Raw genomic sequence first — 25,398 nt, 5'->3', positions numbered from 1 at the left:
AAATAGAGTGGATGTAGATGGTCAAAATCAGGACCAAGGGCCTCTGAGGTTTCAGTATACTATAATATTTGAAGCAATCATTTAAAAAAATTTTTTTTAAAACAGAAGTCTTGGGTTTTTAAATAAATCTGTTCTCTGGCATCAATAAATTCCATCATTTTGCTAAATGGATTGGTTTTGAATAATTTCTATGACATAAGAAACTGTTAGAGTTCACCAGAAGGTAGTATGACAGAAGCTGGTAATCATTCTAAACTCAGCAAGAATTCCCGGCAGTCCAGTGGTTAGGACTCCGTGCTTTCACTGATGACGACCTGGGTTCAATCCCTGGTTGAGGAACTAAGATCCCACAAGCCAAGAAAACAAAAAGGCTTTTATGGTCTAAACTTAGCAAGTAAGTTTCCTGCTGCATCATTTCCAATAATGCTGCTTTCCATTGATGCTAAGTCTGGGATGTGTGTTTTGCTATTGAAATTAGAAGGCTAATTCTTGATTGAATGCAAACCTCATTTTCCGTGTACATATTTTCCTGTTTTAACTGCAAGGTGGATTAAACTGCACACCCTCTTCAAACACCAAAAAGCCCTACTGGAGCAGAGGTTAATAGTGAGATGGCAAGTACAAGGAAGAAAAGGGGCACGTTACTGAATATATGAAAGCCAGCCTTGGAGCTGGTTTAATGAAATAAAAAAGCATAATATAAATATGTGGGCTCTAAAAATACCCAGTAGACTACACACTTACTTATCTGAAGGGGGGAGAAGGAGGGCTTTGCCGCGGTGGTATTATCATCTGGGTGAGAATCTTGGGCAAGGGCTCTTTTAGTCCATTATGGTTTCTGAGCATTTACTGCCTGTGATAAGCTGGGAGCCTCACCATGAACTTTTAGTGCTTCAGGTAGAGTGATCACAGCTTTCCAAACTGTAAATTACTTAAGCAACTACTCTGGACAGAACGAAGTAAAACAGGAGTCTCAAGCTGAGAGGACCGTTTCTTATTCTCCCTGTATCCTAGTGCTTATCTGCAGGGAACATTTGGGTAAAAGCAGGCTTTATGCCATCCCCCACCCCTAATCTGAGCAGCCTTTTTAGTTGGATTTTGAGTAAACTTCAAAGCCCTCTGTCAGTCAAGCAGTACATGTACATGTGAACACAGCTCACCATGACGATAAACACAAGTGTGTATTGGAGGCTTAAGCACCACATTTCACATTTTTAAACTACTTCTCTTGGCCTTACTAATCTACTTCTTCACTACTCAACCAACTTGTTGAATCAACAAATAACAGGGTCTTTAATCGATAAGGTTGGTACAAAGGTAAATGCTTTAAAATCTTACTAAGATAATGAAAAAGTATACAAACTATATAAACCAGACTTTTCACATCTGGGGCATAAAATAATTTTAAAGATGTTACATTGATCATGTCCTCTGGATTTGAAATCAATGCACCTTGTACACTACACAGTTTTCCTGAGGAGACAACTGGACAAAATATTTGAAAATGGAACTGAATCGTATTGACTATCTTCCATGGGTCAGATGCTTTATAGATACTCTTTCGTCTCATTTATTTCTCCCCAAAGCCCTCTGAACTGCTTTTCCATTACAAAGTTAAGAAAACTAACTTTAGAAATGTTAACGTGCTAATTGTTGGCAATGCTGGTGTTCCAATACAAGTCTGCCATACTCCAAGGCCACTGCTCATCCCCTTTCTAGGTATCATGCCAGACAAAGGCAGCTCTCTCTTTACCGCTCTCTTCTCCCCTATTCCTGACTCCTGTCTTCTCCTGCCTCCACACAGCAGTTCTGTTTTAGTTTCCATAGCTCTATCATTTACTCTGGGATCGTATTTGTCTGCCTAAATACAGTCATTTGTACTTTCTCTCCAGTAACTAGGAGGCTTATAGGTAGCTAGAAGCAAAGACGGATGGATAAGCTTCACTGGCTGTGCTGTGCCTCTGTTCACAATTTAAAAGATGTAGGGAACATTCAGAGGTTCCTATAATTCTGTGGTAGCTCTTCACACGTTTCTCGCATCTCCAAAGCCAAACCTCTTCACCAGCTGACTCTAGGCCTGGCAAAGCTTGACTGGAAAGGACCTGAGGAAGACTATGATACAGACAAGGCACTGAACGACTTGTCAATACTACAAAACAAGCTAAGATGAAGGGGTATGCTTATAAATATATCTCTATGTGCTGAAACAAGCAAATGCTTCATTGTCTCTTTAAGATACATTCCTAGGAATGAAATGACTGGCTCAAAGCATCTACTCTGTGGCAGGCACTGTGCCATGCACTGCACATATCTTCTCTTTTTAAAGCCTTTCAACAGGCCCATGAGGTAGGTACTATTATCATCCCTATTTTAAGATGAGAAAATGGAGACTGAGGGAGGCTGTCACCTTTCCAAGGCCACACACCAGGAGACAGTAAAGCAGGGATTCAAACTCAGGCCTGACCTCTTTATGGCCCAACAACCCTGTCTCACTGTTGCTGTGTTAAAAGGTGCAGAAGACGAGTGGAATGAAGGATGGCTTTCATCACTATTTTCAAACGTTAGATTATAAGTTTGTAAAATAAAGATGGGGTTTTAAACCTATTTCAGTCATGTATGTGAACCCAGGAAAAAGAGACTAAGCAAAGCTGCTGGCTTTCTGCTACAATGGGTTTCCGTGTCCCCTAAGCTTGGTGATTAGCCAAGCAGCATTTCAAACTAATGGGCTTATGAGTCCAGTTGAAGTGCTCATCTGCCAACATCCAGACACAAGTCACTCTGGGACATTTACTGAGTATCTGCTATAGGTCCGAGCCTGTGCTAGTGGCTTTACATGTGTAACTGACTGTTTAGAGGGGCTTTTCCTGATGCCGTAGAATTGGCCTTGGGGCCCTTAAAAACAGGGGCTAAGTGTTGTTTCGAACTCAGGAGAGCTTCTGGAGCTGGGCATGGGGCAGCACCCATACAGTACCCCGAGGCTTCCAGAGACCGGGCAAACCAGCCCCACTGCAGCCAGTCCCTTCCCTCCAATCGCTCCTGCTCAGAGCCCACAGCGGCAGAGCCCACGGGAGCTTTGGCTTCAGCTCTGTTCCTGGTGAGCCAAACAAGGGCGAGTGTCAGAGTATTACTAATAAAAATTGGGGATGCTTATAACAGAAAACTGGTATCTCAGCAATTCGTTCATTTATTCATTCATTCTCCCTACAGATGCAGTATTTACTGAGCCCATACTGTGTGCCAGGCACCACACTGGATGCTTGGGACACACATGACAACAATGGCTCTCGCCCGCTTGGAGCTCCATCTGGACGTCTGCTCTGGCACTAGCCGTGCTGGTCTGCCTCAGGCTGGCCTGAGCTGGGAAGAAGTGAACTGGAGAGTGGTGTCTATAGAGAAGAGGGGGAGGAGGAAGGGGAACAGCCTGGCTTCCCACTGTGGGGCGTCTAGGATGCAGGCGTTGCCCAGACTCCTGAAAGGCAGGTTCCTGGAGCCTTCTTATCAGTGCTCACGTAGAGGGTTCCTCTCAGACAAGCACACCTGCCTGGAAGAGGCTGTCAGGTATATTCCCACGTGGAAGATGAGATGTAGAAAGGGGCAGGCTGGAGGGAGACTCTTCCTATGAAGGAATACTGTGGGGTGTGTATGGGGGATGGAGGTGCCAGAAAGGGGGAACCGCAAGGCCTTCCAAGGCCCCATATATGTTCCCTTGAGAGATAGAGAATGCACATAAGCCAGCTTTTCTAAGAAGTACAGGTGTCTTGCTTGGCCTCAGCTGGATTGCCCTGCAACCGTCTCCTTAGCAGTCTTCACAAGCAGGCACCTCAACAAGACCTTCTCTTCCTCCTCAGTCTAATCAAACCCATCTGGAGAACAGAGGGCATGGCCTCCCTTTACACCCTCCATCCATCTGAATTAGCTGGACAGGACCTGGAGTCCTGGCCAAGTCAGTATGAAATTGTCCCCAGCCTCTCTTCTAACACTTACCAGAGCTGGACCATTTTTTTTTTCAGAGTGGAATGTCTCCAAGGTGACATTTATAGGAGTGTGCTGATTAGGAAGCAGGGTAAGGCTGAGGTCCTTGGCCTTGACAAGGCCAGACACAAAAGCTGAAGGTTATTATTAAACTCAAGTTCTCAACTAAGCAAGTTAGTGTCGCCAATGTTTACAATGCTTACAAACATCTCTCATAAGAATAAGGATGCTGCTGCAAGCCAAAGAAATAGACTACTACCCACCATCAATTCACTGCCTTTTTGGAAGGTCACAGGTGAAAACTTTCAATATCATTTCATTTTCTTTAGGGACTGTTTATTTTCCAAGTTACCCTTTGTCTCTACTGAGCTGCCCATTTGTTATCTATTCAAGGATCAGAGTAAGCAAAGGTTTTCTTTTGACAATTTCTTCACTCCAAAAGATATTCTTGATTACTGATAGCAAGGTAATTACTTATTATTCTGAAAACCAAAAGTAAAAATGCAGTTATACTGATCAGAGGATCTTTTCTGTCTGGGAATATCAGCCTTGCCCACCTCTCAAGCGGAGGGCTGCTAACTAGCATATTTTATTTAGAACGTGTGCTTAAACTGGCCCAATTCTTTTCCTCTACTGTTCCCATTTCTCCATAATGGTAGGCTCTGGAAGGTAGGCTCCATGGGATCAGGGCTTTTGTCTGCCTTGAGCACCGGTGGAGGGAAGCCTGGTCCATAGAATACAGCCTGGCTCCAAGGAGGTCCTTCAGAAACATGGGTAGGTAAATAAATATCTGTGGTCTGATTCTGCAGTCCAATGTTACCTTTTCTGTGATAATTCAGATTAATCCTCCTTTACCTCTCAAATAACATAGAAAGGGAGGAAAACCTTTTTGTAACCTAATTTTAAACTCATAACCTATGTCCTTCATTATACCCTTCACGATTTAGAGCAAGCAAAACAAGTCTTAGGTCATCATTTTCCCATTAGCTGTGGACAGCAAGTGTTCACTTTATATGAATATTCTTTTCCTTTCCCACAAAGTAATTACCTAAGATTTCTAGCTTTAAAAAAACGGTGTAATTTCCAACCTGGAAACAGCATTGCTCATTAAGGTTGAAAAAGTGACTGGGGCTTGCTGAATCCTATGCAAATCAGTCCTGATGAGCCCTTAACTAATCTGTTTACAAACCAGACCTGCTAGACAGGCCTCAGTGATTTTCTATCAAAGCAAAGCACTGCTCTTTATGGGCATCTGGCTGTCCCTGAATGGGGAGTTTAAACATAGACTTTTTCCTTCAAAGTAAGATCAAAGGCTTTATTACTCTTAAATGAGTGCATTATTTCCACTTACTACCTTCTTGTTTGCAATTTGTGTTTATTAACAGCACTGTCTCAGGTTTACTTTGTGAATTACTCGTTTCTGAAAACAGTATGGCAGTTTTATAGACCACAGTATACATTTGTGGAGATTATGTAGCATATAATACATAGAATGGCCCATCAGATAGGACATTAGGCAAAGAAAATTCTCTGCAAAGATGACAATACCTGACCATGCAGAATTCATTTATGATTTCCTTTTTTGTTTTTTTAAGAGGAAACCATCTGGTATAACAGGGCTAACATAAGAAAAGATTCCCCAACTCTAAAGAGCTGGAGATTAGATAACTCTTTGACTGCCTTAAGGAGAATTTTCTTTGAAGCTTTAATTTTATTTCTTCCAAAGAGAACAAGCACACCAAGCTGTACCATGGATGAGGGATGCCATCAGTACTGCTCCAGGAGAAGCACAACCAGACAGAGAAGAGAACAGACTGTTTTCAAAAACCAAAAATGCCAGTGTGTGAGTAGTCACTGTGGAAATCCCTCTTTCAGAGAGTCCTTCAAGCCAGCAGTCTCCCTGGGGCCCATGTGAGGGAGGACAGGCGTGTCTGCCCTCCCTGGTCCTAACACAGAGATTAGAACCTTGTCCTTCACTCCCACCCTCCAATTCATCTTAGGAGGATGAAGCTGCCAAGAAAATTGCATCTTTTAAGATTTGTGGTGACACGGGTATACAAGCTCAAGGGTGTCACTGACCTATAAAAGGGGCCAGACTAACTGCTATGAGTGCAGTGCAACTCAGGGAACAGGCAACCTCGGAAGGGGCAGCTTTTAACGCCACTAGTTGGACCAGCCAGAAATTAAATGGGATGGCTGGGAGAGGCCATAATCAGGGATCAAGCCACTGTTCAGAGTCATATCAGTTTTTAATAGTGGAGTGTTTTTTTTTTTTTTTTTTTCCGGACATTGAAGCAAGCATAAATTCACAAGGATAAAAACACATTGTCAGAACCCCACGGTCAGACCCCAACCAACCCAAATGAGTTGGGCTGAAAGTGGAGAGGCAGACAACAGAGAAACTAAACCCATCGTAAATCTCTTTAAAAGTCTCTTCGTGCTTATCACTTTCTAAGCGTCCTTGATGGCCCAGGTCTGCCATTGCAACATTGAAAAAAAAAAAAAAATCAGATAGCATGCATTAAACACCATGTCAAAAAAAAATTCCTGCACACACAGACAGGATCAGAAATTACATTAGAGAGACTGGAGAAATAAGACATTCATACAGCAAAGCCTCAAGCACGAAAATTTTTATTGAAGACATTATGACTCCTACAACTCAGAAGAGGAAACTGGTTCTGCGAAATAGCGCATTAGGGTATAACTGCACAATAAACTATGTTCTTAATGAACGTTTGCACTGTTATCTATAACACGGTACACATATTTGTGTGCAGAGGCACAGAATACAAAGACTCTCTCCTTCTTGAGCAGTTTGCTTTATCTTTCATTCCTGGGTAATGTCTGTCTCCTGACTTGCTTGTTAACGTTAACTGTTTGCATCTCCCTTGTCTAAAATATGGACTTTTCATCTCTGAGACAAAGGGCCAATTTTAGGCTAGAGTAAAAGACAAATAAATGAGTTAGGAGTTAACTAGTAGAGCATACTTACATTAGCACAAATAAGCTATCAGGTCTCCCTAGTCATCTTGGCTCATTAAAGAGGCAAAACTAAATCAAGCAAGGAGAATGAATCATGTTTGGCACTTATAGAGAGCAGGTTTGGGGTCAGGGTTAAGGTCATTAAAAGGAGGAGAGGGGAATGAAAGCTACATTTGCTCTTTAGGGTCTCTGAGATTGGAACTCAAATGTGAAATTTCTGGAGAAAGGCTTCAAATTGTCTAAAATTACCATAGAATATTTCAAGTTCTAGCCACAAATGGAATGAAAATTGAGTGCAACAGGCACAAAACAAATGTGAAAGAACAGTGAATTTGATATCATCTGAGCTGTGCTCAGAGGGGCTGAGAAGCACCATCTGGAGGCAAGTTAACCATTTCAGGGCACAAAGCTATCTCTTCATGGAGTCGGGAGTCATCATCTACCTCCAAAAGGCCCAGACCATTCATTTTTATAAGGAGAAGTGGCAACAATTATGCCCAATATCCTCTGACTTAAAGGGAAAATAATGGAGGATCTTTTATTTTCTGATTTGACAACTTCAGTGAGAAGTTTTCTATTGTAGGGTATCGTCTGGTCCTGAAACAATATTTGTTCTAACCTACAAGAATCCCAACTCTCAAGCATTTTAGGCATTTATCATTTTTAATGACCACAGCAAATGCCAAATTTTGTCCTTTTGAAGATAAAATGCTACACTCAAAAAGTCATGGGATTTGCATATACAGCCAAGGCTGAGAAACACACCCCAAATCTGCCCTTTGATTTTATGAGTCTGGCTGTGAGGAAGGTTTCCATAGTGTTTCCCTCTGCCAATGTCATTATTTTACAGAGAGGCCTGCCAAAATGCAGCTCAGAGCTAAGCTCAGGGTGTCAGGTTTATTCAAGGGGCTCATTCTCGATGAGCTCTCTTGCCATCTCTTTACCAGGCATGACGGACTATCATTAATAAAAATGTATTGATCTCTGAATCTATTCCCAGCTATAAAAAAACCCTAATAAATAAGATGCCTATATGAGCAATAAATAATCCCTGACCAGACAGAGTCCAAAAACTGTCAGAAGCACGTGCCTTACATTTTCCTAAACCCTTAACTAAGAGGAATCAGAAATTTAAAGCTAAAACAAACCCTGGAGATCAGCGCAATGCCCTCATTTTAAAGAGAAGGAAACTGATCCATGATGCTGGACAGGTGAATGCTGACCCAGGTCTCCTGTCTGCCAGCCAGGGGCAGCTCTGGGAAACAATACACTTAGGCACTCCCTACAGGCTGCTTGCAAAGTGCTTCAGCTTTATTGTATTTTCCTATTAATGTTCTCAAAGAGTTGAATTCTAGTCTGAATGAAGAAGTCATCATCCCTTTTAGGTATTCTTGAATTATTAAATGATGAATACAATTAAATAGTAAAAGGTCATCTTCAATCTCTCTGCCACCGACGAGAGATGATTCCCCGTGCGCATCGGCGCGATAGACATGCTGGTTTATGGGCCTGACACCTTGCATGGAATGTTACAAATCTCTGTGATGTCCTTAAGCTACCGCTTCAATTGAACTGAAAGATGGCTAAAAACCCCACTCAGGCAGACAACTCCCCATTGGTTGGCTGTTTGAGAATGCTCAAGGGGGCAGTTACCATGGCTGAAGCTGGTGGTAACCTGTGAAGTTTCCCTGAGCAGCAGCAGGCTTCTGACAGTAGCCCGGGTAGGATTTATGCACATGGATAATGCAACCCCATTCTCTGCCCTTTCTCCTCTAACCCCCATAGGAAGCGGATAGATCACACACATTTCAGAGTGCTTAGAAAACAAGTCAAGATCAAAATCCCTGCAATGAGAAGACTGGCCAAGGGTAGGCCCAGACCATTTGGGGTTCCCTTAAATATGGACCCAGCAGTGGCCTTGCATATGTTCTCTCATCATGGTTTCAGATCACTAGGATAGCAAAAGAGTCTCTGAAACACCTAACTCTTCAAGGATCCCTTGAATAAATCAAACCTGTGTTATTATGAAATTCACCTTATGCCTCAAGGTCTAGGCTGCGTGATATAAAAGATCACATTCGGAACTGCTGTACTCCATAAGGTGGAATATGTGCATGCTTTATCTGCATGCAAGTTGATGTTTAAAGTACTTTAACAAGACTAAAGCTTGCTACCAAAAATGCGTATTTTGATTGCACAAGTTCTTAGGTCAAACGTCATAAGCTAACCTTTTGACTAAGAAAACTTAGTGAAAGTTCCACACTCTACAAGTGTCTAACAAACTGCATCATTTACAACCCAAAGGAAAATAAACTTGATCCGCCAAGGAAGAATCTTTCATGAAAAAGTTCATGCAGATCATAGTCAACCTAACACAAATGCAGTGCCGCTGCTTTCCACTCACTCGGTCTTCTATTGAGCTCTTATTTGATGCCAGGTGCTGACCTCAACACAGGGACTCAAAGCTGAATAAGATACATTCTTTGCCCTCAAAGAGCTCACAGTCTGTTTAGAAGACAGATGAGCAAACGAGCAAACATAATGTAAGAGGAAAGTCCTATGATGCAGGCTGGATCAACAAAGAGCTATAGAAACAGAGGGGAAATGACTCAGCCTGAGGTGGCCAAAGAAGACCTTTTAGATGATATGGTGCCTGAGCAGTGGGTCAGAAGTGTAGGAGAAGGGTATTTCAGGTGAAGGAAGCAGCATGTGCAAAGGTCCTGAGGTGTGAGAAACATGGCATGCATGGGAAATGGCAAGTGCTATGGTTCACAAGCAGGGCCCACAGGGTGCCACAGAGGAAGCAAAGGGCGACAGTGTTGGTGAAGTAAGACAGGAACCAGAGGATGAAAGGCCTGAATACCATGCCGAGGGGTTCAGGCTGCATTTGAGGCTAAAAGGTGTTAAAGCGAAAGTGAAAGGGACAGTCGCTTAGTTCTGTCTGACTCTTTGTGACCCCATAGACTGTACGGTCCATGAAATTCTCCAGGCCAGAACACTGGAGTGGGTAGCCTTTCCCTTCTCCAAGGGATCTTCCCAACCCAGGGATCAAACCCAGGTCTCCCAAATTGCAGGCGGATTCTTTACCAGCTGAGCCACAAAAGGTGTTATGCAGGGGAATTTTAGACTTCCACTTCTGCTGTGGGGGAACAAATTGGGGAAGAACCAGATTGGTGGCTAAGCAGCAGCTGCAAGTCTACAGAGTCAGAAAGATGAGTGGTTGCTTAGAGCTTTGGGGTTAGGGGAAGAAGAGAATGGCAAGTGACTAAATAAGATTTGGGGGGTGATGGTGATGGAAAACTGGATGGATTGTGGTAATGACTAAGGGTCACTAAATCGTACATTTAAACTGAGCTAATTTTACTGTATGTAAGTTATACCTCTGAGAAGTTCTTAGGAAAAAAAGAAGCAACCACAAAGAAACCTAAGTATTCTAGACATTAATCCATGATGGTGTGAAGCAGGTACGAGAGATTTAGAATCTGCTTTGGAGAATGGGTGGAGGAGAGAGCCTCATGGATGCTTTCAGGGAACCTGGATGGACAGGGACAAGGAGAAGAAGCAGGTCAATAGGGGAGGATGTGGAGCTCAGGTTTGATACACTGAATTTGAGGTATTTGTGGAATACCTGAGCAAGGTTTCTCAGACTCCCCATGATTGACATTAGCGTGCATTAGTAGTTTATTCCTCTTCATGGCCAGTCTTCCACAGTATGGATATACCACGATGCGTTTATGCAATCGTCAGTTGAGGGATGTCTGGATTACTTCCACTTTTTGCATATTATGAATACTGTTGCTATGAACACTCTTGTACAGGTTTTTATGGAGGTGTATATTTTAACTTTTCTTGAGCACTTTCTAGGAGCAGAATCGCTGGATCATGTGGTAACTCCATGTTTAACCTTTCAAGGAACTGCCAAACTATTTTCCAAAGTGGATGCACCATTTTACAGTCCTAGCAGCAATGTTATGAGGGTTCTACTTCCTCCGCATGCTTGTTAACACTTGCAATTGTCCTTGACTCACATTTTGTTTCAAGTTTCTAAAAGAGCATTTAATATTAAGCTACACTATTGATAACTTTGTAGATGAGAAAGCTGATGATCAGGAGGGTGACTGATACAGGTTAACGCTTACAGGTCACTGAAGTCCTTTCCAGCACTAATATTTATTCTGTTGGGAAAAAGAAGTATAATTTTTAATTATATTTAATTGGAATACTACTCTATCCTTCATATAAGACGATGGCAGTTTGACACATGGTTTTTGTGCTGGTTTTTAGTTTTCAAAGCTCCATCCATGCCTCTACCCTTCTCCTCTCACTACTCAAACACACCACTTAGCAAGTATCTTCTTTTGTGTGTCATTACTCACCCCTCTGTGATCATTCCACCTCCATCAGCACAACCCCATAACATCTCCCATCCTAAAAATATAATGAAACTTCCTTTGACCTCATGTTCCCTACTAGTATCTAACCAATTTATCTGTTTTCTTTCTACAGCAAAACTTGAAATCTGTCTCTATTCATTTCTTTAAATTTCTCTCTTCCCATTCCCAATCTTATTTCTAGCACTCCACCAAAACACTTGTCAAGAGTCAACAATGATTTCTATTTTGCCAAATCCAAATGACTAATTCTCATCCCTTATATTACTCAACTTGTCAGTAGCTTTTGATACAAATGCGCATTCTCCCCTTATAGTGAGTCTTCATTTGGCTTCTGGGACAGTGCTCCCATTTTTTCCCGTCTTACTGGTCAGTCAGTCTCATCTGCTATTTCTGCCTCATATTTCAACCATTAAAGCCTAGAGCAAGATAGGGCTCGGTCCTTGGACCTGCTTTTTCTCCACTTAGATGTCTATCCTAAACTCCTGATTTTTTCTCCTATACCTCTCCCAATCCTTCCTAAATTCTTCTCCCACAATCTTGCTCTCATAGTAGATGGTCACTCCTTTCTTCCACCTTCTCCACCAACCTTGGAGTCATCCTTGACTCCTTTTCACTCTCCCCATCCATCTTGATGTTTAGAATCTGACCACTTCTTGCCTCTTCCATCTTCATCATTCTGGTCCCAGCCACCATCATTTCTCACCTGGATTATTACCATTGCCTACCTGGTCTCCTTGCTTGCACCCTTTCCCCAATAGTCTATTCTCCACACCACAGTCAGAGGGATCCCTCTAAAAAGTGAGTCAGAACACATAGATCCTCTGAACAAAATCTTTCATGTGCTGGCTGTGATATTAGGTTGTTTGCAAAATGGTCCCATACTGCCCCCTTCTCTGTGTCATCTTATGCAACCCCTCCCATACTGACTCGGGGCTTCGCTAGGCGACCTGCCTTAACCAATGGGACAATACAGCCATAAAGCAAGCAGAGGCTTGAAAAAAGCTTGTTCACTGGGACTTGTCCTATGTTGCCGCTGGGAACGTTCTGCCACCAGGTCAACAAACCTGGATCTTCCCAAAGGGTAAGTGACCATGTGGAAAGGAGCCTCAATCATTCCAGCTGTCCCTGCTACGTGAGACCAAACCACAGCTGCCAGTTCCAAATGAGTTAGCCCAGTCGGAAGAATAACATAGCCCACCTTGAGAATCATGAAAAATAATAAACACTTGTTGTTTTAAACCACTAAACTTGGGGTGGCAGTGTTTTGGTTACCTTTCACTTTTGCTAACTGACATGCTGCATTTCACTCAAAAGCTACCATCCCAACATAGCCTCCAAGGTCCTACACGATCTGGTTTCCCTCAATCTATGACACACAATTCTGGCCTCCTTAGTCCTCATATATCTTACGCTGTCCTAACTCAGGGCCTTTGCACTTTCTGTTCCCTATGCCTACGATGTTCTTTTCCCAGATATCTATATGGCTTCCTCCCTCGCTTCCTTCCTATCTCTACTCAAAGGCCACAGTGCCCTTACCTGCCTAATAAGGTGCCCGACACTCTCCATCCATCACCCTCACCCAGCTTTATTTTTGCTTTTAGTCCTTATTATCACCTGACATACACATTCAACACTTATTTCTTGTCTCTCACACCTCCTCACATATACATCTAAGAGACACCAGAATTTATGGTCTACAAGGGCAGGATTTTATGTTTTGCTCATCACTGGAGCACTAGCACTTAACAATAATGCCTGGAATTTTTGATCACCAGGAAAATGATTAAAGTGGCAGTACTTTTGCTAAATCTGGTGTCTAGGTATATGGCCTGGAGTGTTTCTAGGGGCTGTGGTGGGGAAAAAAGGCAACTGTGCTCCCTATTGGGACATAATTACATCTATTGCAGGCCAAATTCCTATAGCACCCACGACCCAGAAAACAAACAAAGACTCAGTAAGGATACAGGCAGAGGAGCAGGATGAGGGCTGCCCACTGGCCAGTTCACACTCAGTTCCTTGTGACCTCCCCTCCCTTCCCTTTGTCCCATCCTTTCCCCATTAGTCTACAACACCAATTTGTCAGGTCATTTGACTGTTCACCAAAAAGGTTAGGAAGACACAAAAACTCCAAGGAAGTATTATCAGCATAGAAATTTATTTGAATTCAAAATAATATGGTTATATTTAGGATAATGTAATAATTATCTAAAGCACATATCATTGGCTCTGAAACAGTTCTAAAGAAGTCATTCTTCTGAAGTCAAAAAATATGTAGTAAGAATGTACAAGGAAGCAAAAATATATTTAAAAAAAAAAGTCTGCTGAGTATTGGGAGTTGTTATAAGAGGGACACACCAAGATACTATAACAGGGTCCAATTTACATAACATGCAGCAAGGTGTTATCTTGCTTTATCAACTCTTGGAAAATAAACCATAACCTCAGAATGCAAGACCACCACCACTGGGTTAACAGGACAAACTTCCTGAGGGACACAGGGAGTAATTCACTATACTTCCCCTTTCCCTAACTCGTTTCCTCATACCAATTTCTTTTCCTTCCTTGAGGATAGGTTTTATCCTGTTGAAAAAAACTGGTCTTATTTGTGAAAGTGTGAAAGTGAAAAGTGGAGTAAATAATATCCTGATTGAAGTAGGTAATGTTTCAGCTGAAGATGCTCAGGAATCAAACTTTTGAAAAAGGTCAGTTGGCTAGCTAGCAGAGACCATCAGTGGCTTGCAGAAAAGGAAAAAAAAAATTTCAGGTAATATGTGTTCGCTAAATAGATAAAAAGAACAAGCAGTTAAAAATGGGTGAAAAATCCTAGGGTTTATTGTGACCCAGACAATCAAAAGCAGACAGGTGACCTCTGATTAAGCCCATTTACTTGTGGAGTGAGCTATAAGGGGCTCCAAGAGAGTTTGGTTTCCAACAGTGTCCACAGCCAAAGGGCAAACTCAGAACGTCTCCTCCTCTCGTAGAAACTGGAACACAGATGAGAAGTCTTTTTTTGAGTAGCCTTTCGCACACATCATCCTGTAGATCTGATGGGCTTGACTGCCCAGAAGGATTGGGCTCTTCGTGCTGGTAGCAGAGTCTTGTGCTAATCCCAGATCCTAAATCAAACAAGGGTGGAGGGAATACATTGAGGCTGTGCAGTTAAGGCTCACTTCAGAATTGTGGCTCCTAATGCTTGGGTTTCAAAGAAGAAAAAATGAAATCTGAAAAAATAAGATACTTACAAGAATGATGTTAAGTTATATGTGTATGTGTGTGTGTGTATAAATATTTTATAAGTGCTATCTTATAGCTACAAAACTACTCCAGAGACAAACCTTAATTTCTGAGTGTCCTCTCTATTCCTCCACAAAACCTATCTGTTTTGTGGTATGTTCCCATCCAGATGAGACCACATAGAGAAATGTTTTTTCACATCTGCAGAAGCCTGTAAGCCTAAGACAAACCCCAATATGAAATTAAGCATGATGAAATTATCAATGATGAAAATATCCATTCAATCTCTTAGTCAACACATATTTAAAAATTGCTGTGTGCTGGACACTGTTCTAAGTGCTGGTGATACGTGGTCATAATAAAACCAAGTCATTATTCTCAGCAACTTAATGTCCAGTGTGAAAGATAGACAGGAAAACAACTGCTGAACTTCCAGATAATGACAAGTGATGAGGAAAAATGCGCAGGGTAAGGGGTCAGGAAGTCATACACAGCAAGGGGGAGAGTGGAAGGAAGAGAGTTCTGATTGATGAGATGTTTAGGGACGACCTCCCGAGGTGAAGACACTTGACCTAAGATGTGAATGTGAGGGGGCAGTGAGCTGTTTGGAGAACTGGGAGAATGAAGTTTCAGGTGGGTGGAAGAGCAAGGGAAGGGCCCCGCAGGAGGCATAGCTTGGATGTTCAAGAAACAGTAAGAAGGCCAATGAGACTGAACTAGAGTGAGCAAGGTGCTAGGGAGGGAAATGAACCTGGGGATGGGCAGAGGTGGAACAAGAAAACTTTATGATGTTTGGTGAGAAGGCTGGATTTTCTTTCAAGTGCAATGGACAGTCAGCATCACATCAACCCTTTAACATCTCTGAGAGCTAATGCTTCATTTTGAGAGTTTTGGAAAACTTATGATTGTTTAAAGATAGACAAAAGCTAACATTATAAATTTTTTATAGTTAAACTGTAGTGAATGGTATCTTCTACTACAAGAATAGAATCGTGTCCCACCTTGAAATATGTAGGGTAAATAGAAGACAATGAAGGCATGGATAATTGAAACAATATTCCCCACATTTCATTTTATTTGTGATTATATAAGAGCTGCATAAGTGGCAAAACCAATTAGATTGCCTTCTTACCATTACCATCCTCATTTCCTCATCAACAGAAAAGTCAACAAGCAATGAAAGAGGAAGACAAGAGGCAAGATCAGGACCATTTGTATTCTTTGAGGAACATTCTTGATAAATGAGCAGTTATGGATACCATCCACTCAAAGGAGGAAATGATTCAAAGAAAAAAGAAGGAAAGTTTAAAGAGTGGGTTAAATCTCTAGCCGCTTGGATATGTATGATGCTATACGTGTTAACACGATTTTGTGCTTACTTATATATTTTTCATATACAAACACATAGATTTCAAAAATCTACTTAACCTAAAACTTGTCTATAGCTTCCACTAAAAAGCAAGGTTAATTATTACCCACATATTTAACAAATGTGGGTGGAAAAGCTACATTATTGCTTATACACAGACAAGCAGACAAGCCTCTTGTCAACATCATTTTGCTGCACATCTGCAAGATGCATTTATTTAAAAATGACAGAGAGAAAATCTACATAGAAAGACTGCCTGTAATTTTTAACCTAGAACTATAACTAGAATATAAAAACTTAGAGTAAACATAACATATTGAGGAGAAGACAACATTATTGAGAAGGCAAGTCTAGTAGAGGTTTTCAAGTGGGCAAGTAAATATTCCAAATAGGAGCTAATAAAACCAAAAAAAGGAAGCTAAAATAGCTTTGCTGGCTGCTACCTCAGAGGACGGACATTCTAAAAAGAGAAAGGTGATTTAGTCTATAAAACTCTAAGTGGCTTGTCTGTCCTGAAATGTAAGAAAAGAAGGCATCCTTTGAAGTTTGTAACATGTAATTTAAAACAAACAAATGCCCCACTTCACTAATCAAATAAAAACATTTATGAATTCATGAGCTCAGTGGGTGGTTCAGGGGAAAAAATAAAACAATTGCAAAAGTTTTCAACAAATTAATGAAGGACCAAGTCATTGCATTTTACAAGGAGACAGGTACATTAAATAAGTAACGAGAGTGGTCATGATATTCCATAAGTTGTTTCTTAGAGGCCATCTGAAACAGACTTTTAGGTTGAGGAGTTTTTGGATGTTCTAATTATGGTCTGATTATATACACACCCTATATTAGAATTTTATGATGTTAAGACCTAGAAACATATAAGCCTCTACTTTAAGAACACACTAACATTATCTCCCCCAACACAATGAGATCTAATAGCAGTCAAGCAAAATATCTCCTAGTAAGTTAAGGCCTTGTCATGGTGAAGGGGCTTGCATAACTCAATGAAGTTATGAGCCATGCCATGCAGTGCCACTCAAGATGGACATGTCATAGTGAAGAGTTCTGACAAAACGTGGTCCACTAGAGGAGGGAATGCAAACCACTCCAGTACTCTTGCTGAGAGAACCCCATGAAGAGTATGAAAAGGCAAAAAAGATATGACACAGAACAAGGAGTCCCCCAAGTTGGAAGGCATCCAATATGCCACTGGGGAAGAGTGGAGGGCAATTACTAATAGCTCCAGAAAGAATGAAGTGGCTGGGCCAAAGTGGAAACAACACTCAGTTGTGGATGTGCCTGGTGGTGAAAGTAAAGTCTGATGCTGTAAAGAACAATATTGCATAGGAACCTGGAATGTTAGGTCCTTGAGTCAATCAAATTGGACAAGATCAAGCAGGAGTTGGCAAGAGTAAACATCAATATTTTAGGAATCAGTGAACTAAAATGGGTGGGAATGGGCAAATTTAATTCAGATGACCATTATATCTACTACTGTGGGCAAGAATCCCTTAGAAGAAATAGAGTAGCCCTCATGGTTAATGAAAGAGTCCGAATCTACTAGTGTGGGCAAGAATCCCTTAAAAGAAATAGAGTAGCCCTCATGGTTAATGAAAGAGTCCGAAATGCAGTACTTGGGTGCAATCTCAAAAACAACAGAATGATCTTGGGTTGCTTCAGGCAAACCATTCAACACCACAGTAATCCAAGTCTATGCCCCAACCACTAATGCTGAAGAAGTTGAAGCTGACCAGTTCTATGAAGATCTACAAGACCGTCTAGAACTAACACCAAAAACAGATGTCCTTTTCATCATAGGGAACTGGAATGCAAAAGCAGGAAGTCAAGAGATACCTGGAGTAATAGGCAAGTTTGGTCTTGGACTACAAAATGAAGCAGGACAAAGGCTAACAGAGTTTTATCAAGGATACACACTGGTCACAGCAAACACCCTTTTCCAGCAACACATGGACATCACCAGAGAGTCAATAAAAATAAGATTGATTATGTTCTTTGCAGCCAAAGATGGAGAAGCTCTATACAGTCAGCAAAAGCAAGATCGGGAGTTGATTGTGGCTTAGATCATGAGCTCCATATCGAAAAATTCAGGCTTAAATTGAAGAAAGTAGGGAAAACCAGTAGGCCATTTGGGTATGACCTAAATCAAATCTCTTATGATTGTATACAGTGAAGGTGACGAATAGATTCAAGGGATTAGATCTGGTAGAGGGTCTGAGAACTGTGGACGGAAGTTCATAACACTGTATAGGAGGTGGTAACCAATACCATCCCAAAGAAAAAGAAATGCAAGAAGGCAAAGTGGTTGTCTAAAGAGGCTTTACAAATAGCTGAGGAAAGAAGAGAAGTGAAAGGCAAGGGAGAAAGGGAAAGATATACCCAACTGAGAGCTTCCCAGGTGATAAAAGAGACACAAGTTTGACCCATAGATTGAGAAGATATCCTGGAGGCGGGCATGGCAACCCACTCTAGTATTCTTGCCTAGAGAATCCCATGGACAGAGGAGCCTGGCAGGCTACACCTTAGAGGGTCACAAAGAGTTGGACATGACTGAAGCAACTTAGCACGCACACATATCCAATTGAATCAAGAGTTCCACAGAACAGCAAAGAGAGATAAGAAGGCCTTCTTAAAGGAACAGTGCAAATAGAGGGCAACAACAGAATGGGAAAGACCAGAGATCTCTCCAAGAAAACTGGAGCTATTTAGGGAACATTTCATGCAGGGATGGGCAGGATAAAGGACAGAAATGGTAAGGACCTAACAGAAGCAGAAGAGATTAAGAAGAGGTGGTAAGAATATACACAACTACACAAAAAAGATCTTCATGACCCAGATAACCACGATGGTGTGATCATTTACCTAGAGCCAGACATCCTGGAATATGAAATCAAGTAGGCCTTAGGAAGCATCACCACAAGCAAAGCTAGTGGAAGTGATGGAATTCTAGCTGAGCTATTTCAAATCCTAAAAGATGATGCTGTTAAACTGCTGCACTCAATATGTCAGCATATTTGGAAAACTCAACAGTGGCCATAGGACTGGAAAAGGTCAACTTTCATTCCAATCCCAAGGAAAGGTAATGCCAAAGAATGCTCAAACTACTGTACAATTGCACTCACTGAAATGAGTGCTACTACATGCTACCAAGACTATCCTCAAAATCCTTCAAGCTAGGCTTTAGTAGTACGTGGACTGAGAACTTCCAGATGTACAAGCTAGGTTTAGAAAAGCAGAGGAACCAGAGATCAAATTGCCAAAATTTGCTCGATCACAGAGAAAGCAAGGAAGTTTCAGAAAAACATCTACTTCTGCTTCACTGACTATGCTAAAGCCTTTGACTGTGTGTATCACAACAAACTGTGGAAAATTCTTAAAAAGATGGGAATACCAGACCACCTTACCTGTCTCCAGAGAAACCTGTATGTGGGTCAAGAAGCAACATGGAACGACTGAGTGGTTCAAAACTGGGAAAGGATTAGAACAAGGCTGTATATTGTCACCCTAGTCATTTAACTTATATGCAGAGTACTTCATGTGAAATGCCGGGCTGGATGAATCACAAGCTGGAATCAAGATTGCTAGGAGAAATATCAATAACCTCAGATATGCAGATGATACCACTCTAAGGGCTAGTGGAAGTGAAGAGGAACTAAAGAGCCTCTTGAAAGTGAAAGTGAAGAGTGAAAAAGCTGGCTTAAAACTCAACATTCAAAAAACTAAGATCATGGCATCCAGTCCCATCACTTTATGGCAAACAGATGGGGAAATAATGGAAACAGTGACAGATTTTATTTTCTTGGGCTCCAAAATCACTGTAGACAGTGAATGCAGTCATGATATTAGAAGACGCTTGCTCCTTGGAAGGAAAGATGTGACAAACCTAAACAGCATATTAAAAATCAAAGACATCACTTTGCTGACAAAGGTCCATACAGTCAAAGGCATGGTTTTCCAGTAGTCATGCACAGATGTGAGAGCTGGACCATAAAGAAGGCTGAGTGCTGAAGAATTGATACTTTCGAATTGTGGCATTGGAGAAGACTCTTGAGAGTACCGTGGAGTGCAAGGGGTCAAACTAGTCAGTCCTAAAGGAAATCAGTCCTGAATATTCATTGGAAAGACTGATGCTGAAGCTGAAGTTCCAATATTCTGGCCACCTGATGCATAGAGCCAACTCACTGGAAAAGACACGGACGCTGGCAAAGACTGAAGGCAAAAGGAGAAGGAGGCAGTAGAGGATGAGATGGTTAGATAGCATCACTGACTCAATGGATATGAATTTGAGCAAAATCATGGAAATGGTGAAGGACAGGGGAGCCTGGCATGCTACAGTCCATGGGGTCACAAAGAATCTGACACGACTTAGTGACTGAACAACAACAAATAGCCTCATCTGCCCAAGCAGGTATGACTGCTTTCATCAGTAGCATTCATGGGGATTTTTTTAACCTCTATCAATTTCTCGACACAAGTCTCATCTATAGTGTGAGACACATATACACACACATCTATAGTGGGTTTCACTAACAGCCCTCTGAGGTGATGAAAGCATTTCTGTGTAAATTCTCTCATTGTAAGCAAAATTCAGAAGTCTTGTTCTTTGTAAGGGAAATGACAACTGCATTTTACAGAGAAAACAAGAGCAAAAGAGAACAATGTTTATATGTTTTACTACTGAATTGTCTTATGCTATCTTCTACTATCAAGGAAATAATTTTAAAGGACCTCAATAGGGACAGATTCTTCCTGGGCAGGGGCACTGGAGAAAATGGTGGAAGGAAAGGTGTGATACACAGGTCAGCTACAGTTGAGAGTCCCAAAATAAAGCCAGCACTGCTTACAGGTCACTTAGTTGCTTCTTCAATTGGAGCCATTAGCAGTATTTGAGAAACCAAACAAGCTAACAGGTCACAACCTACTTCACACAGATACATAAAGCAAACTGGGCATAAATGTGATTCTTTCACTCTTCTGTGTCCTGATAAACGACCCTGCAGCTTTGTGAAAACAATCCACTTAAGGAGCTATTTTCTCCAATAAAAGTAACACAGCACACTACATCAATAAAAGCCTGTGTGGAAGATATGCAAGCCAAAATACAAGGTACAGATTGGCATAAAAATAAGTATTTTCTTAAATGAAACATGAGGAGAAATGAAACTACAAAATCCACAAAATAAGAAACATAGTTTCAAACCTGGCTTCATCCAATAAATATTTCAAATGAGCTGACAATGTGCCAGGGGTCGGGCTGGAGGGAGAGGAAGCATTGAGGTAGGCCTGGGGCGGACCAGGCGCAGGGCGGCCAAGGAGGGAAAACAAGGGGCCAAATGAGTTCCATGTGGCTAAAGCAAAGGAGGGGAGTGGGAAGCAGAGATGAGTCAGGGAGGAGAGCAAAGGCCTTTAAGAAAACGTGCAGAGATGGACTTTAACCTACAAGTAACTGGAATCCATGAAAGAGACTTAACAGGAGAGACTACATAATCAGGTTTTTACATTTTAGGAAGCCCACCCTTTGCCATGTCATGGAAAATGAACTGGGAAAGATGAGAATGAAAGGCAAGGAGACTAGTTGAGGGCTGATGTGACAGCATCCAAATGAGGTTCAGCCAAGGTCCTGGAGGTGGTGGAGAGGGCAAGTGGACAAAGTCAAGGCACAGTCGAGAAGCAGAATGCATGAACATCGTGAGGAATGAGCGAGGGTAACCTGCGCACCATATCCAAGTGTTCGTACTATTACTTTGGTCGAAAAGTAAAGGGCAGGGTTGTGGGGAGTGAGAACGGGGGAACGCACTACACAAAAATCTGAAACTGTTTGTCTAAAAAGTATTTTCTAACGTTGAAATCACAAATGAGAGAAGGCTGATAATTTGCTTTTCAAATGACTTTACACGTAAACTCATATTCTTAAAGCAGGAAGATGTATTTAGAAATCTAGTATCATGAGAAAGATCCTCTCTTCTGTGATATGTACATCTAATGTCATTATATTATTAGCCATCAGAAAATGCTTACTGCTTCCATTTCTAAGGACTTGGTAAATGACTATAAACAAGAAGACTATCAACTATAGGAAGAACAAGATTTTACCGACTCACATTACAAACAAAGCCAAACACAAGAGAAACATCCTCATCTATTCTCATCCAAAAGACCAGGGTTAAACATGAAAAAGATAAGGGTTTTTATCCAAGCTAAGTTTGAACTAATTTCCTGTGAGCGAGTCACTATTTTAGTCATCTGCCTTCTAGGATAGACGTGTGCTTTCTTACAAGCAGGGAGGAGTGGGAGTGGGGTGGGGTGGGGTGGGGTGGTGAGCCCTGGGGAGGGAGGGAGGTAGTAGCAAGTGGGGGTGGGTGGAGAATGATAGAGGGGAAGATGGAAGGAGAAGAAGGGACCATTAAACATTTCCCCACTCTCTTGGGTAGTCACTGCATTTCCCATACCTTTGCCATGAGTGTTGTTCCGAATCCGCCCTGATAGTTATTAGCCGAGGGAACTCCATCCATCACCCCAGGTACAGGATTATAAGTGTCACTTGACCAACATCGTCCTGAGCTCATATTTAGGATTTTAGCCAAGAGTTTTGGGTCAAGCCCTAACCTGTCAAAGGTCAAAGGAAAGAAGTGTTAAATGTCAAAGTGTACAAGTCACATGTGACTTATTTATGTCTGAGGGTGCTCCATCTTCTCTCTCCATTTATGATGTCTTCAAAAATCAAAGCAGATGGATGAGTGAAGAATCCAATCTTAAATTATAGGGTGTTAAAAGCTAGTGAAGAAACACTTTTGAGCCAGGACACTACACTGAGAGAACACCTGCGCTACCCTGCTTTTAAGAAACAATATATAATTGCATAAAAAATGTTGCTGGCTTATCATACACATAGGTTTTCTAGTCTTTTGAACATTATTGCATTTATGTGTCGCCTAAGAACCTTAAGCCAAGATGATCATCTAAATTCTACAGTCTTTACTCGTAAATGATATATTTCAGAAAGAAATACTGACAGATAAGCTACGTTTCATGGGAATCTATGTATCATTTATGTGTATGTTTATTCTTTTAGCTTTTATGAGAATAAATGCAAGAGATGAGTCATGAGCAGTAAAATGAGCTTATGAGAAGTTATTATTATAAAAGAGGACATTTCTTGTTGTAAACTTTTCCTTATTTATTAAATCTTCATTAGACCATCTTGCTTATGAAGCAAGTCTGCATAGAGCTGTGACATATGCTATCTATTCAGAGGCATGCATTATAGTTCTGGGTCAACTGCTGATAAGGTTACTGATCCTGATAAAACAAAGCCTGCCCAAGCGGAAACATCATTTGTTCTATCACTGAGCTGATGGCATAAATGGCTGTTCAAATCTGGACCCAGGAAAAAAAAAAAATTAAAATGCTGTACTACTTTGATTTCAAGTATCTTAGTGCAGTCTGGGAAATACAGTTTTGCTAAGTATCTTTTAATCAAGTTTCAAATAAAACCTTCTACTTTTCCTTAAAACTAATCCGTTCCAGAATGGAAAAAAAAAAAAAGATTAAAAAGAGACATATAAATGTTAAATGAATTGTGTATTTTGGCATGCTGCTTATTACCTGTGTGTTGAAATATATCTGTTTATTTCCAGGGCAGAATATAACAACCAGGAAAACCTTTTTTGCAAACGCTCAAGTGGGGTCGAGGGATAATACCCGGGATGGGTAAGGACTTACCACATAATACAACTGTTATGTAATCAGACTTTCAAGGAGCAACTGTGATTCAAGTAATACGATATGGCATGCCATCTACACGAATTCACATCGTGGGCCATGTTATAGTGAGCAGTTTTTACTAAAAGATTGTAACAAATAAAGATTCCATTGAAGTCAGCTGTTCAACTGTACTCTGCTGGAAAGTAACCTGACAGTTTCACTCATTCTTTTATAAAGATCCAAGTTTGTTACATGTATAATTTGCTACTGACGTTTTCTTTCTCTTTTAAATAAAACCAGGCTACCAGGGTGCTATGGTAGCAGATGACCCAAGGCCAATGCACTCAGGGAATAATTGTGGAAAATAAAGTCATAAATGAGCAACTAGTCAATTTGCTGTAACTGCAAATATATTTTCTAAGCACAAATATTGTGTTCTATGAGCAGGGGATATTTTTAAAGACCCCCTCTCCAAAACATTGCTTTTTCCTTCCACTTGAAATGTAATTCAGGCTTCCTAATTTAAATTTTCTTTTAAAATGGCTCATCACATTCTGAGCAGCAGAGATACTCCCCTGCTTACCAGGCTGGACTCAACAGTGCCTCACAATGCTCTTTATTGCTAAAGAAATTCATACTCTGTCTATAATACTCACCAAATGGGAGCACAGCTTATTATCTGTTGTAAAACCCTACCTTTCATTTTGCTTGAATGTTCGAGGAAAAATACTGGCACTGATTTATGGAACTCTTTTTGGTGAACATGTTACTATTTAGAAGCAACCTGAGGGGCACACCAAAAAATGAGGTGACAGTTGTTACGTGCTCACTTTTCAAATCTGATGCATCCCCACCGTGCTGATACCCTTTAGGAGATGGCTGCTCCCTCTTTGCGCCTCCCCAAGCCACTCCCCCCACCAACAGCAAAGTGTATCATTAAAAAGAGCAAGTTAGAAGTGTTTTGCATTTCATCTTTCTGAGGATTCTTTCACTGGCATATATATAACTGACAGCTAAAATTAGACATGATATTAAAATCAGTTACTGAAGTCCTCTGTCTTCCACTGTGCCCAAGGTTTGTAATGGTCTGCAACCAGCTAGAATACACAGTAATTGTCATTCAGGGAGTCTATCCTAGAACGTCATGCTTCACTGGAGAAGACTGAGTTTCCATTTGAAATCAACAAATTAATCCAAGACAGGTATCTGAAAGGGCAAGTTTAATAGGAAGCAGCTACTGGGCTCTCAACCATGATAAAATGTTATTGCTGTTTCCCTGTAAATTGGCTGGGAACATATGATACTTTCTGCATAAGAGCCCCATTGCTGTTCAGGAGATATACAGCTCAAGCCATCAAAAGGATGACAGTCTGTCAGTCCCCATAATAACTTGCCACTGGATGTGGTTCGAGAGTACGCGCGTGCATGCATGTGGCTTTACAATTGCTGGAATGTTCTCTGATATAAACAGAGAATGAATTCATTGCTCTGACCGCATATATAATGCAACTCAAATAAACGTCACTGTGTCAAATCTACTCACCTTTAAAACACAAGAATTTGAAATGAACTTTTGAGAGAAGTAAAAATGATGCATAAACTGTAAGAAAAATTCAAGAGAAGCCAAGTGTTTGCCTTCACTGTAACCAAGGCTTTTAAAGGCCAAAAAAGTTTGCTCACTTTATAGTCTCTGTAAGTATCTATACTGTCTGGTTTATATAA

General features: G+C 41.1%; 1 protein-coding gene across 2 annotated transcripts in view; it reads right to left on the bottom strand.

The window, feature by feature from the left end:
* The window catches only part of HIBADH (3-hydroxyisobutyrate dehydrogenase), a 257,686-nt gene that overhangs the window by 135,444 nt on the left and 96,844 nt on the right, over positions 1-25,398 (bottom strand). The window contains exons 7-8 of one of the 2 annotated variants that reach the window (XM_043872028.1): positions 22,422-22,578; positions 13,488-14,467 (exon numbers count right to left, since the gene is read on the bottom strand). The exons of the other annotated variant lie outside the window; for it this stretch is intronic. Of the exons in view, the coding sequence (XP_043727963.1) occupies positions 14,309-14,467; positions 22,422-22,578 (316 nt within the window). The 3' untranslated portion in view covers positions 13,488-14,308. Of the gene's footprint in view, positions 1-13,487; positions 14,468-22,421; positions 22,579-25,398 lie in introns of those variants that run through there. 2 annotated transcript variants of the gene reach the window in all.

The sequence above is a fragment of the Cervus elaphus genome, chromosome 18 (genome assembly GCF_910594005.1).
Source record: "Cervus elaphus chromosome 18, mCerEla1.1, whole genome shotgun sequence".
Lineage (NCBI taxonomy): Eukaryota > Metazoa > Chordata > Mammalia > Artiodactyla > Cervidae > Cervus > Cervus elaphus.
This window is presented reverse-complemented; position numbering and strand designations above follow the sequence as displayed.